The sequence below is a fragment of the Ixodes scapularis genome, unplaced genomic scaffold (assembly GCF_016920785.2).
Source record: "Ixodes scapularis isolate PalLabHiFi unplaced genomic scaffold, ASM1692078v2 PGA_scaffold1__304_contigs__length_218370807, whole genome shotgun sequence".
NCBI lineage: Eukaryota > Metazoa > Arthropoda > Arachnida > Ixodida > Ixodidae > Ixodes > Ixodes scapularis.
This window is the reverse complement of record NW_024609846.1, coordinates 23,321,076-23,337,163: the sequence shown is the minus strand read 5'-3', so window position 1 is coordinate 23,337,163 and position 16,088 is coordinate 23,321,076. Positions and strand designations below refer to the sequence as shown.

At 46.8% G+C, this 16,088-nt stretch overlaps 1 protein-coding gene across 1 annotated transcript; it reads right to left on the bottom strand.

Annotated features, from left to right (window-relative positions):
• Nucleotides 1-1,002: 1,002 nt before the first annotated feature.
• On the bottom strand, nucleotides 1,003-15,998 carry LOC8053018 (disks large-associated protein 5). The gene is made up of 6 exons (XM_040210230.2): nucleotides 15,797-15,998; nucleotides 15,602-15,721; nucleotides 7,671-7,831; nucleotides 5,521-5,625; nucleotides 4,565-4,748; nucleotides 1,003-1,184 (listed from the first exon to the last, which is right to left on the bottom strand). Exons 2-6 carry the CDS (start codon nucleotides 15,717-15,719, stop codon nucleotides 1,102-1,104), a joined length of 651 nt encoding a protein of 216 aa, XP_040066164.1. The 5' UTR covers nucleotides 15,720-15,721; nucleotides 15,797-15,998; the 3' UTR covers nucleotides 1,003-1,101.
• Between the last annotated feature and the right edge of the window lie 90 nt (nucleotides 15,999-16,088).

Genomic DNA, 16,088 nt, shown 5'->3' with positions numbered 1-16,088 from the left:
AAACAAAAACCCTTCCAACGATTTAGAGTGATAAAAGTAATACCACGTTTTTTTGTTTTTTTTAAATTAACACCAGAAACGCCAAACTTGAAGCAATAAATGCCAAAATTTAAGCGAAATCGAAACCAAAACTAGTGCTTTGAAGCGCGCTCCATGGTCCCTAGATTGCGTCTTTCAAATTAGTAATTTTAGGGTGACTAATGTCCTAGCGCCGTTGATGCAAGGTATAAATGGAAGGCCGAATAAAATATCAGCCTGCTTAATAAACATTTTCAGCTTATTCTTGAGGATGTTCGAGAGCAAAGAATGTCGGGGCTCAAAGTGCTTTTCCAAATACATTTTTAACTTGGGGGTTTAACACACACAAAACAAAAAGTTATGTTATTAATTGCATTTCTACCAACGTATTAAAAAATATATACTCAACCCCAAGAAACTACTAGTGAATTAAATATTTGAGATAATCAAAACAAATTAATTACCATATTTTCCAAACTACACGATGCAGACAACAGAATTAAGGATTTGTTTTTCCTAGATGGTTTGACAAAACGAGACAGACTTCGTGAATGACAGAGCATGTCAATGATGAATAATGTATGGTAGAAGCTTCTTGGCAAGCTAAGAAAGCAGTCATTTGTCAAAGTGCGAAGAGAATTTCATATCGACTAACCAGCAGGTGCAGACTGTAGTCAAGAAAATATGGTATTGTTTCGCTTTCCACATAACTATAGTCCGTTGCAGCTTAAGAACGTAGGGCGAGGGTAAGACGGGCCGGGGAGGAGGAAGCAGACGGAACGCTAGAGAAGAGAGGGGGCAACCTCCTTTTCTCCTCAGCGTTCCATCAGCTTTGTCATCCCCGGCCCGTCTTAACCTTGCCCTACGTTCTTGAGTTGCAACAAACTATAGTCGTGGCAACATCAAACACAAATTCAAATGACCCGCGAAAATGGTGGATTTCTGGAATGCATAGTCCAGTTCTATGAATCCAAGACTCACAAGCAGCGGTACAAGTGATCCTTTATTCATGGTGCCAACGGTTGCACGGTTGTCAAAAAACTAGAATAAAATTTAAAAAAAAACAGTCGATCGAGCCAGATGTCAGTTTGCAGACTTCAACGCCTTGGACAAGGGTTTGGGAGTCCTCTTCAGGCCCCGAGGAGTCTTGACGGTAGACAGCCTCCCTGCAACATGGAGCAATTTCGTCGTATAACAACGCTCCAAACCACGGTGCCCGGAACGAGTCTCCATTTGGTACATTCGGTGCCCTATGCCGACCGTGCATCAAAAGTGGCAACAAACAACGCCACAACAGCCGAAGTGTTGCACTGTCAGATGCCACGATCCCTACAGTTGGGAGTACAAATTACGCAAAAAAAGTATGAGCGAATGCAAGTCAATGTCATTCTGGCCTCCCAACTCCTGGCCAGAGGTCGGCATTTTGGGTTGCTTTCACTCACCCTCAGCTAAGCCCCTCACTTACCCTCACAGCTACACTCACCTCGAACCCCTCACTCATCCTCATCCTCAGTCACCTCAGCCCTTCACTTACCCTCACTGAATCTCACGCACTCACCGCCCTCGTACCCCTTATGCAATCATCGTCCTCACGCACTCATACACCTCACACACTCCTGGCCCTCACACCCCCAACGGTCCTCACTCACCCTCACCTCACCTGTGAAGATGAGGGCGGGTGAGGGCCCTCATTAAAAAGGTTTGCCGATTTATGCTCCTGGCTGCCAAAGCTTCCGCAGACTGCCAAGCGACCCGCGGCAGAACAGGCGTCTGCTACATCCACCATCGCCGCTTACGACGTTGTCGGAAGGAAACCGAGGGATCCCTTTCTTTAATACGGTAAACGCGCCAGTCAGAGACCCCTTTCGGGCACCACACTCCAAAAGTCGGGAGACTGCTGCCATTCGGCGACTTCGCAGCCAATCCCTTTTCGAGGGGACCGAACAAAAAACGAGCAGTCGGTTGGCCCCGAGATTAAGCCGCCGCTACCGTTAACTAGTGTACTACTCAGAATAAATGTTTCATGCTCTTAACAAACCTCTGAAAAAAAGAAAATTTTTTTTATCAGTTTAATTGAAACACACGTGTCAAAAAAATGAATTTTTTGCGAAACAACAAAAAAAAAAAAATTAGAGCAATACTGATGGTGCGAGACACGATTTAGTCGTCAGTCACCTCCTTTCCACTTGTTTTGTCTCTTGGCATTTTGGGCGCATGGAGGAGAGGTGGATCGGCTTTGCCTTCACAATGCGGTGGAAAGAGCAAATGACCGAGATGGTGATTCCGGAATGACCCGTGACGTCATGGACTTTGCGCGCAGAATTTCAAATAAATCTCTCACCATCAATATTGCTCTACAATTTTTTTTTGTGTAAAATTAATTTTTTGACATGCGTGTAACAACAAGACTTTTTTAAAACAAACTTTTTTTTTTCATTTCAGGGTCCCTTTAAAGAATGAAACAGGAATAAAAAAAATGCTGGCACAGGTAATAAGTACACTCCTCTTCCATCTGAACCGGTTACCGAAGGCTCGAGGAACGGGAGCACAGTGAGTCCCAAGCACCCAATTATCGCTCCGAAGTCAATGAGCTCGCAACTTTAACCGACAAGAACGAATCGCAGAAAGGAAAGAAGCCGCACTCCGTATTTGCCCATCGGCGATTATACCCGTTTTTCACCAAACTCAAAAATCCTGCCCCTAACAAAAAAAAAATAAATATATATACCGTAATATCCCGAGTCATCGCCCATCCCCGAGCCATCGCCCACCCCATTTTTTGGGCCAATATCGATTTCCGAAAAAACACCGAGTCATCGCCCACCCCTTCAAATACCTTAGCGCGGACTCTGGGATCCGCGAACACTCATCCTACCCGAATGACGCGGCCGCGGACCTTACAGTTGGAGGACGTCCGTGGCAAAGTAAAACGAAGGAGGGAAAGACACTTCTTTTTGTTTACGCATTTCCTCCGTGAGCGACCCCAAAGTGGTCGTGTATCCGTGCGAAAAGAAAACGATGGAGATAACAAAATAAGAGTTTGTTAAGGTAACCGCGGAGTGTTAGGTCAAAGTCTGTCTTTGCCGAAGTAAGGTCACCGCGAACCCGCTCCTTCTTCCCGCCCGTCGCGACCGCTGTTGTGCAATATTTTAGGCAAAGCCAAAGCGTAAATAGAGCTTTGCTGGAACGTCCTACACAGACGTTTGCAGAGCGTCCCAACCGTGCATTGATAGCCCGCCGTGCACGGACGCACGTATGTACCCACCAAACAAGAAAGTTGCGCAAGAGCTTGCAATTGACAAGGCGCCCGACTTGGCCCGACGCCAAAGTATTTGCCAACGCGACGGCCGGCTTTCCCGCTTTCCCGGCATTGCTCTTGGTCGCTTCCAGGGTGGTCGCTTCTTTGGTTCGCTCGCTCGCTCGCTCGTTCTGCCTGGTCGGTTTCTCTATTTTCTTGTAGACTTTTCTTTCTTTTTTTTTTTACTAACTAGGAGAACATAATGGTGACATTCTTTCACGGAACAAACGTTCGTGCTATATGCAGATCGGGGGTGTTTCTAGCGCGTATGCAAGCAACGGACTTGGCTATAGTAAAATATTCTTTCGTGAGCATTTCTTTTCTATAAAACAATGAAACTAAATCGAGTTTTGAGTTTGATGTATCTCTTGTGCATCAGCGCTAGATACGCAGAGAAAAATAGGCGGTTTTTTCCGTTTTTTTTTAAGTGTTTGTGCTCACCCACCGAGACATGGCCCACCCCACTTTTTTAACGAATTTCAGGCGGTTGGGGGGTGGGCGATGACTCGGGATATTACGGTATATATAAAAGGAAAAGAGTAGCCTCTTGACGACGGACGATCCAAAAAAGAAAGGACACGGCGAACAGCTCGTTTCGATACCACCCGACACATTACTCAGCGCGGAAACTGCTGCGTGTTCTCAGATGCAATTGCACGCGAGTGTAAAGGATTGTCCGCTTTCCCACTGCCACGTTTCGCTCCAGCGTCATTAATTTATTAGCATACCTAAAGCAGGGTGGGAAGAGAATAGGATTAAAAAAACATTCAAAAACGCACGCCAACGTGTGGATCACCCGATCTTCACAGCGTAGCTGACAAGATACAGAAACCAAGCCCGAGCATTGCGTCCACACTGCCGAATATGCATGGTGCATGCAATGCTTCGCCAACCAGTCTTTTCACCGCATCCTCAAAAGTGATCCCTCAATTGCCGCCTAATGACACCGCGCAAGTGTCATGCCGTCGCCTGCTGCGATCCGGGGGGTGGCACAGCGGCAGTGGGATGCAGCAGATGCCCATTCGGCTGCAGGTTGCTTTCCAGATTGACATTTCACGGAAGCTTCGGCAGTTGGGAAGCCGTGACGACCGCGACGCTTGCATTTGTTTTTGGTCGGAGCTTTTAACACTAAGCACCATGATCGTGAACCCGGCAACATTGGTTCTTCCGACGTCGCTCGTTGCCACTTTGGGGCCACCTTCGATGCGTGGGCCGCATAGAGCGTTCGAAACCGAAGGAGTTCCTCACCGCCGGCCGGCTTTCCCGGAGTGAGGACGATGACCTCGCCGTTTTCTTTGTCGACCGTGGCGCAGGGTTGGGGAGGGTTCGTCGAGCCCGCCATCCGGGCCTTGGCCTCCGCAAGACGCTTCTTTGCGGCTGCCAGCCTCTCGTTCTGTGGCCTGTCGCCCTGCAGCCTCTTGACGCACTTCACCTGCATGATGCAAATGGTAAGGCACGCGCATCACCGCAGGCCACGATGGGTGGCGTGGGAAGTGGCGTGCACTCAGAAAACGACGGCAATGAACTTGCGACCTCGACGGGCCAAAAAACTGCTTATCTCGAAGGTGCTCTAAATGCGCAGCATTTACGGCTCCCGCAAAGTGTCGGTGTCACGTGACCATCGCGAAACTGCGTGGTCAGGCAACGTCAACGGCATCACACGTCACGGTCTCGCCTGACACGACGGTGTCGTGTGGCGTTAGGTCCCAGAGATGCTGCAGTGTCGTGTCGCACTACCCCGTCCTCAAGGCTACATGTGGGGTGCAGGCAAAAAAGCACAAAGAGAGCTGGCCCCCTAAATGCCACGCACTTACACGCGACCGGTCAACTATAGTCCGTTTGCAACGACTTTACGGGTCAAAAGTTCTCAGACTGCAAACGCAGCAAAGCGGAGACCGCTCTAAAAGGACAGGCGGAAGACGAAAGGAGCTCGGCCAACTGCCGTTGCCCTTTCGATGGTCGTCTTTCTTCCGCAGCCTCTGGTCCCGTTTACGTCAGCCTTCTGTCAGTCGTTACATTATTCTGCTTACCACGGTGAGCAAAACAAGAAGCGCTCGTCCCGCCTACTTTTTTTTCGCTCGTCCCTCGTCTCCTTTTAGGCATCACTACATTAATTCAATCGATCCAGCAATGACCCGCATCGCCGCTATTAGAGAAAAGCCCCACGATCCGTGGCTGTGGCTGTCGAGGGACGAAAGCCTCACCTTGGGTCGCTGTGCTTTCCTGGACGGCACCTTCTGTTCCACGAGGCTCCAGTTGTTCTCCTGCAGCTCTGTCAGCGCCTCAAACTTCCTGTCCACGTCCTCGACCTGCAGAGAGGCCCAGGTATGCAATGCCGTCCTCCTTTCTACGAGCGGTACAACAATATAAGCAGTCGGAGGCCAAGAACTAAATACCGCCTCCAGCACACGCTCATTGTTTTTCACTATGTTTTTGGCTGCGCTTGCTGGAGGCAGGGCACCTACCGAATTCTTGCACTGTCACCGACTATACTCGTGAAAATCAAAACTGCGATATGCAAGTTTTGAGCATTGCTCCACTTCTAATTCCACTCGTAACATCTCGACATTGATCCATTGCAGGAAGCCAAAAGTATGACCGGGATACAACGAACACAATGTCCTTACTAAATAAAGGGTGCATACTTTTTACATAAAGGGTGCAAAGAGTGCATACTTCAAGGTCAAGCTCTTACGGTTCCAGCCAACGGCTCGCTCACCCCCGATGGCCCGAAAATTAGAGGCAAATATCTGAAGCGCACCAAATGCACGAAGGTGACCAAGTGAGAACAACAACCAAGTACTAAGACCATGACAAAAAAAGGCATTGGACTCTGGAGGCAGGAATTAGCAGACAAAACGTGCAAAACCGAACGAAAGAAAAAAACAAAAACAGCCCTCGCCCCCGCAATGTTGAAGACGTGTGTGTAGTAGGCACTGGGCATGGCTCCAGAGCGTGCCACTATCAGTTGATTGCCCATAGAGTTATTATAATGTACGCTAGAGGTTCAACTGGCGCTAGTGTGCTGTGGCAAATTGAAGCCGACAGCAACCAGTTGGAAAGTAACTTTCAGTAATGCATTGCTATTGGAAAAGGAAAGTGCATTTTCTCCCTCAGCTTGATTATAAGAGCAAATATCTCGAATAATTCGTCATATTTGGAACATTTCTCAGTCACGCAGACGAAACAATTGGTCAGCTACGGTATTTTTATTTCAAATTCATGGCATTAAAAACGGTACTCAAATGTCTTCGTAAGTGTATTTACGTAAGTGCACTGTTGGACACTGTTAGCGCGAACACGGCATCGGCGCTTTCCAGCATGGTGGATATACGTGCCAAACGAAAGAAGGACTTGTGGAAAACAAAGATGGTAACTATGCAACAAGTACTGCTTTATTCTTTCTGCTTATGAATTTGTGCTAAGATGCTTGTTCTGGGTTCAAAACATGACCCGCACGCTCCAAAACTTTGGAAATAGGGAGAAGCCAGAGAACAGGTGCCTGATAAAAATTGCCCGACATAGGAAATAAAAAGACACCTTTCATAGCCCACATACTATATACTTTACGTTTCAAATGTTTTTTAAACGCTCGTAAAGATGCACGATGGAGCCATTTTCATATAGTGACAGGACAGGCATATAAGCAATACATAACCACCACTGTAATGCTGGCAAACTTTGAACATACTCTACATTCCTTTCGATTGCTTAGAATCGTCGCTAGGTTTTACATATCTGCTATGGAACAGAGGTTTGGGCCTGAAATATAGCGAAGTTTAACATCGTTCAGTGTTAAAAACGAAATGCTGTAACCAAATCAATTAGACTTTACAATGTTAATAAAAGTACATACTCTTCGGTACGACCCAAATAATAAAAGTTACCTATGTTATTTTCCGGTGAAGAGACAAAATGCACGAGCGGTTTCCTATATGAATGCACAAGAGCACCGCAACACTAGACTGGGTGTTGTCAGCTTCAATTTGCATCCCGGAAGTCACATAGACACTAGCACCAGTTGAACCTCTCGCATACATAATAACTCTGTGATCGCCAGTGCCACTGTGGCCAAATGAGGCAACCCTGGGAAGGCTAAAATCGGCAGCGACGCCGGCATACGCTTGCAAGATGACATCTTTATTATGAACTCGGAGCGATCTGTTGTTGCACCACCCTAACAACCGTTTTCAAAATGTTTTAAAATTTTCAAAAAGGCCCTTTTGCCAGCCCCACAAGTAAACAGGCTGGTGAAAGGGCCTTCCCAGTGTTGCAAATATTTTGAGCTAGATGGCGCGACGTGACACACCAAATGTAATTGCCCGGGGCCTATGGTGAAGCTGGCAAACTTTACCTGGAAGTAGACCATATCCCAGAAGCCCTGCAGGTCTTCGCAGGTGATCTCCTTCTCGCCAGAGTGGTTCTCGCAGTTGTTTACCAGTCCTCTGAACTGTGCAAACCTCTGATTCATGAGGAGCCTCGCCTGGCCGGTCGTTGTCCTGATGGAACCTTGGGCTGGAACGCACGTGCATTTGCGTCAGCACATTTGCACACCATGACTAAACAGAGTCTAAACACGTGGCCCGAATGCATGGGACCTTTCCTTCTAGATTATTAGATTAAAGGGACCACGAAACGATTTTGGACAGAATTTTACAGGCGGCATACTGTTTACAAGATCAAGAGAAAACTAGCATGCGAGATTCGAAAAGCTAAATCCTAAAGTTTGGTATAAAATTTTGGCAAATAAAAGCCCACTATATCTTACTCTCTCTCTCGAATGCTGACAATGAAGCTGAGTGTATGAATGGGTGAATTAATAAGCGAGTTGAGGCAAAGCTTCCTGTAATGGGCAGTACTTAAGCCACCTAGCAAAGTAACCGCAACATTCACAGTGTTGGAGTCTTTTTTTTTTTCCCCCATTTTTTTTCGAGCACGTCAGTTGAATTTAGCCTCCGTACTGGATATGAGTAGTGTGTCACTCAAACTGTGCTCTCAAACTATGAAATTGTCGATGAATACCCTCGGTGGAAAGTCCCGAGCTCGATATCCGGTTGCACAAGCCGCAGCGTCAACGAGAGCAGGAGAGGTTTCTTCACAAGGAATTCCATTAGGAATTTATATTACTTCGTGGCTAGCATTTTGTGTTTGCAGCCGAGATGTGAACCTACCATTCTGTACTCAGTATTCACCACTCGGCGTTGAACTGCTAGAGCCTTCGTCGGGCGAATTTTCGTTATGCCGCGGGGCTGTTCTGGCGTACGGAACATGGCCCATGCTTTCTTTACACCGAAACATTTTAAGCTGCACTTCACTCAGCTTCAACGTATCCATAGCCATGGTGCTGATCGCACAAGCGTCGCAGACCAACAAGTTGTACGAAGCAACCTGCGTTCATGGAAACCTCAGTAGGCAACGTCGTTTCGATGTCCTTGCGTAGAAATGTTGACGCAACGCGGCTACCATGGTCGGCTGAAAGAACTTCTGTTTCCGGTAGGAAGGCATACTTTTAAGTCACGGCCACATGATTTCACATGTTGGAGGCTGACTGCTGTCAAGTCGAGAAGGAAAGCATAAACGAGTTTTCATCTTTTCTTTTTGTGAAAAACTGTGGTCAATAAAACTGGAACGGATTCCTGCTCCGGGTTCCATGAACATTGGCAAGTAATTAAAGTCTTCACCTGGAAAAATATGAAAAATCATTTCATGGTCCCTTTACCTCTATGGGACAACCCTACCATGAATGAATGGATGCTAATGTCTGTACCCTTTATAACAGGCAGTAGCTTGCAGCATCTAGGCAATAAACAAAACTTGTTTCTTCTCTGCTCCTAAGCCAATTTCCTTCCCCTCTGCATTCTTGTAACTATCATCAGGCAGTGTGGGATACAGCCAGGGGGCTACAACCCGTTCGCCAAAGGACAATTGGTAGCAGGGTGGTTTGTCATAGGGCAGCTTGTCGCAGTGACAGATTGTCAGACCATTGAAATAACTTAATTTTTCTGAGGCATTTTTCTGGTGCCAAGCATAATGCTACCAAATGTTTGGAGTCTCTTATAATGGCTGGTTGAATCGCTGTATTCTTTTGCAATAGACGCTGTCTAATTTCTCAATCGAGTATGAGTCGTCCTGGTCACTAATCGGAAGACAGCAGCAAATATGCAAGTTTGTCAAAACTAATCTATTTAGATATGGTCACTCTACTATCTATAGATACGTCTACTCAATGAAATGTTTCGGGCACACACCCTGAGGATGTATGTGTTGGTTCCGTCGTAGCGTCAAAAAACTACTCGAAAGCGCTTGTCCCGTGCTCCCGTGCTCGAAAGCGGTGGCGCCGACTGAATCGACCGACTTTGGGAGCTTGTGCCATCTAGCACTGGATATTAAAACCAAAATTTAGTCTCAAGACACGCTCTTCACTGCCGACTTAGTCATGCACTTCTACTCGGACGCCGAACTATGCTAGACGTCAACTCTTTTGTGCTAAGCTGGCAAGGCTACAGAGCCGAGCAGTGCGTGGCTATACTCCATTTCACTTTTACTGCGAGCACCGCAGAAGCTACATGAGCGAGCTCTGTGATATCAGCAAGTGCTCTGGTGCAGTGCACGCGTCGTTTAGGGCAGCGTGCTCGAGTCTGTAGGTTCCATTGTGCTCGGACATATGCCCGCATGCCACTGCCCATTTTGGAGGGAGGGGAGGGGGAGCAATCTCAGCACAAAAATGATGACGCCGAGTATAAATTAAGCTACTCCAACCAACGACAGCATTTGCAGAGCATGCACGATCGTCCTTAAGTTCAAAACGTGCGTGCTACTTCTAGCGCGCCCGTTCGGATCATTTTGTATTGTGCTTTTCCATTTTCTTAACGAGTATGTTAACATGCTCATCTAAATTTCCATACACGGACCCCGTGACACTGAGCCGAGTCACTCCATCAGAGCTGCTGTTCAGTCTGATAACATCCATGCCAAACTAAGCAAAACTTCTAAAATGGCAACTAAGGCACGGATGCAAGAGCACATCTGTACAGATTACTTGCTTTGCACGAGTGATCGTGGAAAGAAACCGCTTTTGGAAACCATGCATCCGTGCCTTTGCTAATTCTGCAGCCAACAAGCTTGCCGCGGTGCGCTCGACGGAACTACATCACCCTGTAAGATCTGTCTAAAATCTCCGGGCCGGCGTTGTCAGATCTCCAAACTGGCATTATCAGGTCAAAATCCCCATCCTTCGGTGCGAAGGACAGGGATTTTGGTCTAATAACGCTGGTTTGGTGTTTGTTTCGAGTGAAAAGTACCAAAAGTGTGTAGGGCCCGTTTCCCACGAGCGCAAAGCTGTTAACCTTTGCACCGTCATGGATCTGGCACCGACGTGGTGCTGGCACCTGGCGTATATGCTGGAAATCGACCGCCATAGTCGACGCGTCCACAGTGCTGGCAACACACGCGCGCGAGGGCGAGAAATTGGCTTTAATCGGGAAATAATTATCATAGGAGACATGAATGCCCATTTAGAGGAGTTTGATGGATTCACAGATACAACCGGAAAGTTGCTAGAAGATTTCTGTGATGCCCTTGACCCAGTGTTAGTGAATGCACAAGTAAAATGCGACGGCAGAATAACGTGGGAATGAAACAACTCACACTCAACAATAGACTACTGCCTCATGTCCCACAAATTGTATGACAGGTTAGGAAGTATGGAAATAGATGAGGAAGAAACAAAAAGCTTAGGGAGGGACCACAAACGAATTCAGATTAAATTTGGCGCATTCAAATCAGAACAGCAAGCCCAGGAATGAGCGGGTAAACCTAAACCAAGTGAAGCTCAAATACAAAAAGTATCGAAAAGCATTGAGAGCATAGTATCGAAACAACCAGAAAGGGAATGGGCATATGCGGATCTAATAGGAATCTTTAAAAGAGAATTAGAGAAGCATCAAATTAAACAAAGAGGACAGCAAAAACAAAGACACAAACCAAAAAGCTGGTGGGATAAGGAGGTCAAAGCAGCCATATTGCAGCGCCAAGAAGCATCTAGGGAGCATAGGTGGGCAAAGAAAAGGGGAGCCTTCCCAAGTGAGGTAGAATCAAAATGGGAAAACTTCCAGGAGTGAAAAAGGGAGGCATCAGCTTTAATAAAGACCAAAATTGGGAGTGCAGCGGATGATGAAAATAAATAAAAAAGATAGGAATGCAGCAAAAAGGTTTTGGGAACATATTAAAGCGCAGGGGAGAAAGACAGAGGGTTTCCAACACGTGCTAACCACACAGAAAGGGAGGAGAGTGGAGGGGGAAGAGGCACGGCAATATATTAGGCAGACAATCGAAGGGGCTTTCGCCCAGCTTGAGCAGAGGGGGACGGTGGATAACTCTGACAGCAGCAGCATAGAGGAGGAGCAGAATTATGTAACAATGGAGACGACCACAAGGGAATGGGATAAGGCAGAAAGTAAGGTTCCAGCAAGTACAGCGACAGGCCCAGACAACATACCCATGGAACTCATTAGGACACTAGGAAAAACAAGCAAATTGAAGTTACGACATGTGATAAATCAAATAATTATGGGAGGAGAGGTGCCTAAGAATTGGAAACTGAGTAAAATGAGACTAATATAAAGGCCGAGAAAACAAAGACAACATTAGGTTGTATCGCCCAATAACGGTAACATCAGTTCTATACAGATTAGCTATGCAGATAGTAAGGCAGAGAATGGAGGAATGGACAGAAGATATGCAAATACTGGGTGAGCTCCAAAACGGATTCCGAAGAGAAAGAAGACTGGAAGATAACTTATTCGTCACCACACAATGTATAGAAATAGCAATCAAGAACCCGACTCCTTTGAGGTTAGCTTATTTGGACATCAAGGGAGCGTACGATAATGTGAGCCAGGAAAAACTCTGGAGTCAGCTGAGGGAATATAACTTAATGCATATTTGGTTGGGTTTCTTCACCAGGTGCATACAGACAATAAGGTAATTATAGCATGGGAAGCAGAAACTACACAACCCGCAGCGATAAAAAGAGGGCTCAGGCAGGGCTGTTCACTGTCACCTCTGCTTTTCATGATATATCTCAGGGAAATGGAAAAGAAATTAGAGCAGAGCAACTTAGGTTTTTATGTGAGTTATATGGAAGAAGGGAGAAATGTAGCACAGGTAATACCAGGACTCATGCATGCGGACGACATAGTAGTTATGTCAGATAACCAGGATACGTTGCAGGAACTAGCTGGAATATGTGGAGATGAAGGGGACACATTGGGCATGAGTTGTAATAGTGACAAGTCTGGAGTAATGGTGTTTAATGACGAAAAGAGGGAACCCCTAAGGATAAAAGACATTGAAATAGACCAAGTAGGAAAATACAAATATCTGGGAGTCTGGCTCAATGAGGGAACGAAATATCTAGAGGAACATGAGGAGAATATAAATAGAAAAGGGAAAAGAAATTGATCAATTTTGAAGCTCAAGGCACTATGGAACTAAAATAGATATGAAGTGGTCAGAGGTATATGGAAAGGAGTGATGGTACCAGGACTGTCTTTTAGTGATGCAGTAATGTTCATGAAATCTGAGGTTCAATCAGGATTAGAAATTCGACAAAGAAGCGTAGGTAGATTAGCGATGGGAGCACATGGAAAAACACCAAATGAGGGAGTACAGGGGGACATGGGATGGTAGTCTTTTGAGAGCAAGGAGGCAATTAGTAAGTTGAAATTTGAACAAAGGTTGACCGAAATGGATGACACGTGGAGGGCACGGAAGGTATTCAAGTATCTATACATAAAAAGTTTAAACACAAAATGGACAAACCGAACCCGAAAGCTTACATTTATATACCTACACGCTGGTGATGGGGCTCAACAGACTACTTCAATGAAAAAGGGAGTGAAGGAGGCAGAGAGGAAAATGTGGGAGGGGAGAATGCAGGAAAAATCAGGTCACGAAAGCAGGACATAAGAAAGGAAAAACTGTTTGACAATTCACTGGGAAGTGCTTTGCTGTTCGAGGAAAGAATGGAGTTTTGAGGACGAGGGTGTATAGGGCTAAATTTCAGGAGATAGACGCATTATGTGCTGCCTGCCATAATGAGAGTGAGACACTTGAGCACTTGGTGTTAAAGTGCACGGGGATTCGTCCTGCCCTCCCTGAAGGGGTAACGAACGGATCTGGCCGGGGCCCTGGGGTTTGCTGGAGACGATGGAGGGACGGTAGGGAAAAGGATTACAGTGACAAAGAGACGGTTAAAAGATTGGTGAAAATTATCTAGGGAAAATTAAATGATGGACAACTAACTAGCACACAGCTGGGAACGGGCGGGACAAAGGAAAATTGGGACTCCCTCCCGCGTGGTTCCGACCCAAATTCTCGACCCTGTCTCCCAGCGGGTCCGGTGCTGGGGTAACACCGACAAGGTCTGACCAGAGGAAAATTGGCGACTCCCTCGGCAGGGGGAAGAGACGGGGGGGTGATGTTTTCAGTTTTTTTGCCCGATCTCCCAGAGGTCATCGTGGTGATATCCCACACTGCCTGGTGATAGTTAGAGGGAGAGAATTGGCTTAAAAAGGCGGGAGGAATCAAATGTTTGTCTTTCTTACACTTAGGCTAGGTGGCGCAAGCTACCGCCCGTTACAAAGGGTATAGCCACTAACATCCATCCATCCATCCATCCACTATAATCTTGTCAACGTTACTAAAACACTCAGTTAGGAAACTCGCCGTCGAAACCTGGGCCGCTGGCGTCCACCGAGACCGAGCTAAATACGACAACAGCGCCACTCTTTATCATTTCTCTGTACTGTGGTCACCTTGAGCTTTTAGATCGCCTGTTTTTGCGTAAAAACAAACGAAAAAGACTCTTTTTGTATGAAATTTATTGGAGCTTAGTACAAAATGAAGGGCGCGTGATGTTTTTAAAATCTTTAGTTTGCAAGGTTTTGCGGCACAATTAATATTGTTTTTATACAACCATGCCTCAGCGGTGCTTTCAGGTAGCGCGTCCCGACCTAGGTGCATTTTACATTCGATAGCAAGAGGCGCGTCCGCTGGGGAGACGGGGGTGGCACCCCTGTAACATTTTCCGCTGTATCTGTTTCGGAGCCCAAATGGCTGATTAAAGCCAAAATAGAAGTAACATGCGGTTCCTCGAATGGCCACTGCGGGAAAAATGGTGGCGTTGTGTTCATCATTAGCTCGGTGCTCGACGACAAATCGGGGCCACTTTTTCAAAGCAGTCTTTATGGCAGTTTCCCAACTGAGTGGTTTAATAAAGTTGACTCTTGTTCGCCTTAGGATAGACCACTCCAAATGCTAGAGCAGCCGTAGCCAATCCAAGGCTGGGAACCCTATGACGCCACTATACACTTTGCATGTCGCAACTTTTTTCTTGAAGGTCAAGTGACACTTGCACGGCACAGGATTGTATAGGAGGGCGGGACAGGAGAGGAGGGCAATGGAGGGCGAGGGGAGAAAGGGAGAGCACAAGAAACGTTAGACAGGAGAGGAAGTTTATCTCCTCGTCCCCAGCCTTCCTAGTCCTTGTCCTTTTTCCCTTGCCTGGCGTTGCCTTCGCGTTACTGCACGCAACTAGTGACACAGAGTATAGATGGCGTGAGCTCCGCGCGTATAGCCATTTCCCATCGAGTTGCACGAGCTCGTGCGTATAGCTTTGCTCATTAAATAAATACGTTAACCCGGACTATGTTAAAATCACCCCTCCACCTTCTCAGCCCCCAGCGAGGGAGGTGAGGAATTAAACATGAGGAAGATACATAGAAAGGGGGGACGGACAATGAAGACTGGAAGTCTTCGTTGTCTGTCCCCCCTTTCTATGCATCTTCCTCATGTTTAATTACTGTTACCAACATGCTCGTTTTGTACTTAAGAGGTGAGGAAGTCGCCAATTTTCCCACGGTCAAACTTTGTCAGCGTTACCACAACAGCAGACCCACTGAGAGACAGGGTTAAGACTTTGGGCCGGAGTCAGGCGAGAGGAAGTTCTGTCACTTGTCCGGCCTCTCCACCAGCTAAGCTAGCTATTAGCTTTATTTCAATTACCTTTTTTTTAGGTAATTTCCACCAATCTTCCAACCTCCTCGTTGTGTAATCTTCCTGCTCAGCTGTTCTGTCCTCACCAGCAAAACCCAGCGCCCCCGCCAAATCGGTAGAAATTCGCTTTTGTAACCAAGCTTACCAACGAAACTGTTCGTCGAAATTTTCGACGTAGCACGGACGAAGAACTTGAGCGTCCGTCGGCGGGCGCCCAGTAACACTAACCTTCGTCGTTGATGTCAGATGTGGACTCCAAAACTCTGTCCCACCGTTCACACAGACCGAGCAGCCTCTCGGTCTCCTTCACGAGCAGGCCGCGGAAGTAAGCTACGGTAAGGGCCATTGCTGAAAAGGCGGAAAACCGTTGTACCGCCAAGGCGCGGACAATGCGTTCCTGAGACGTTCAGGATAAAGACTTACTGTCGGTTTCAGGAGTAGCTCAAGTGCGCCGATTGCTGCACGTTCTAGAAATAAATGGAAGTGGTTAAAATCGTTCTGAACCGTGCTGTTGACGCTAAGATGTAAAACCGTAAAAGTAAAACCGTCACCCGGCTAATCAAGCGTTCAAATCATAAAGGCGTCGCCGGCGTCGCCGCCAATCGTGATGCCAGTTCCGATTTGGACCAATGCGCCAATGCGACGAGATAGACGACGAGATCGACAGCCGACAAACGGCATAAACTGTCAACGTGTTACTGAAATACTATAACCA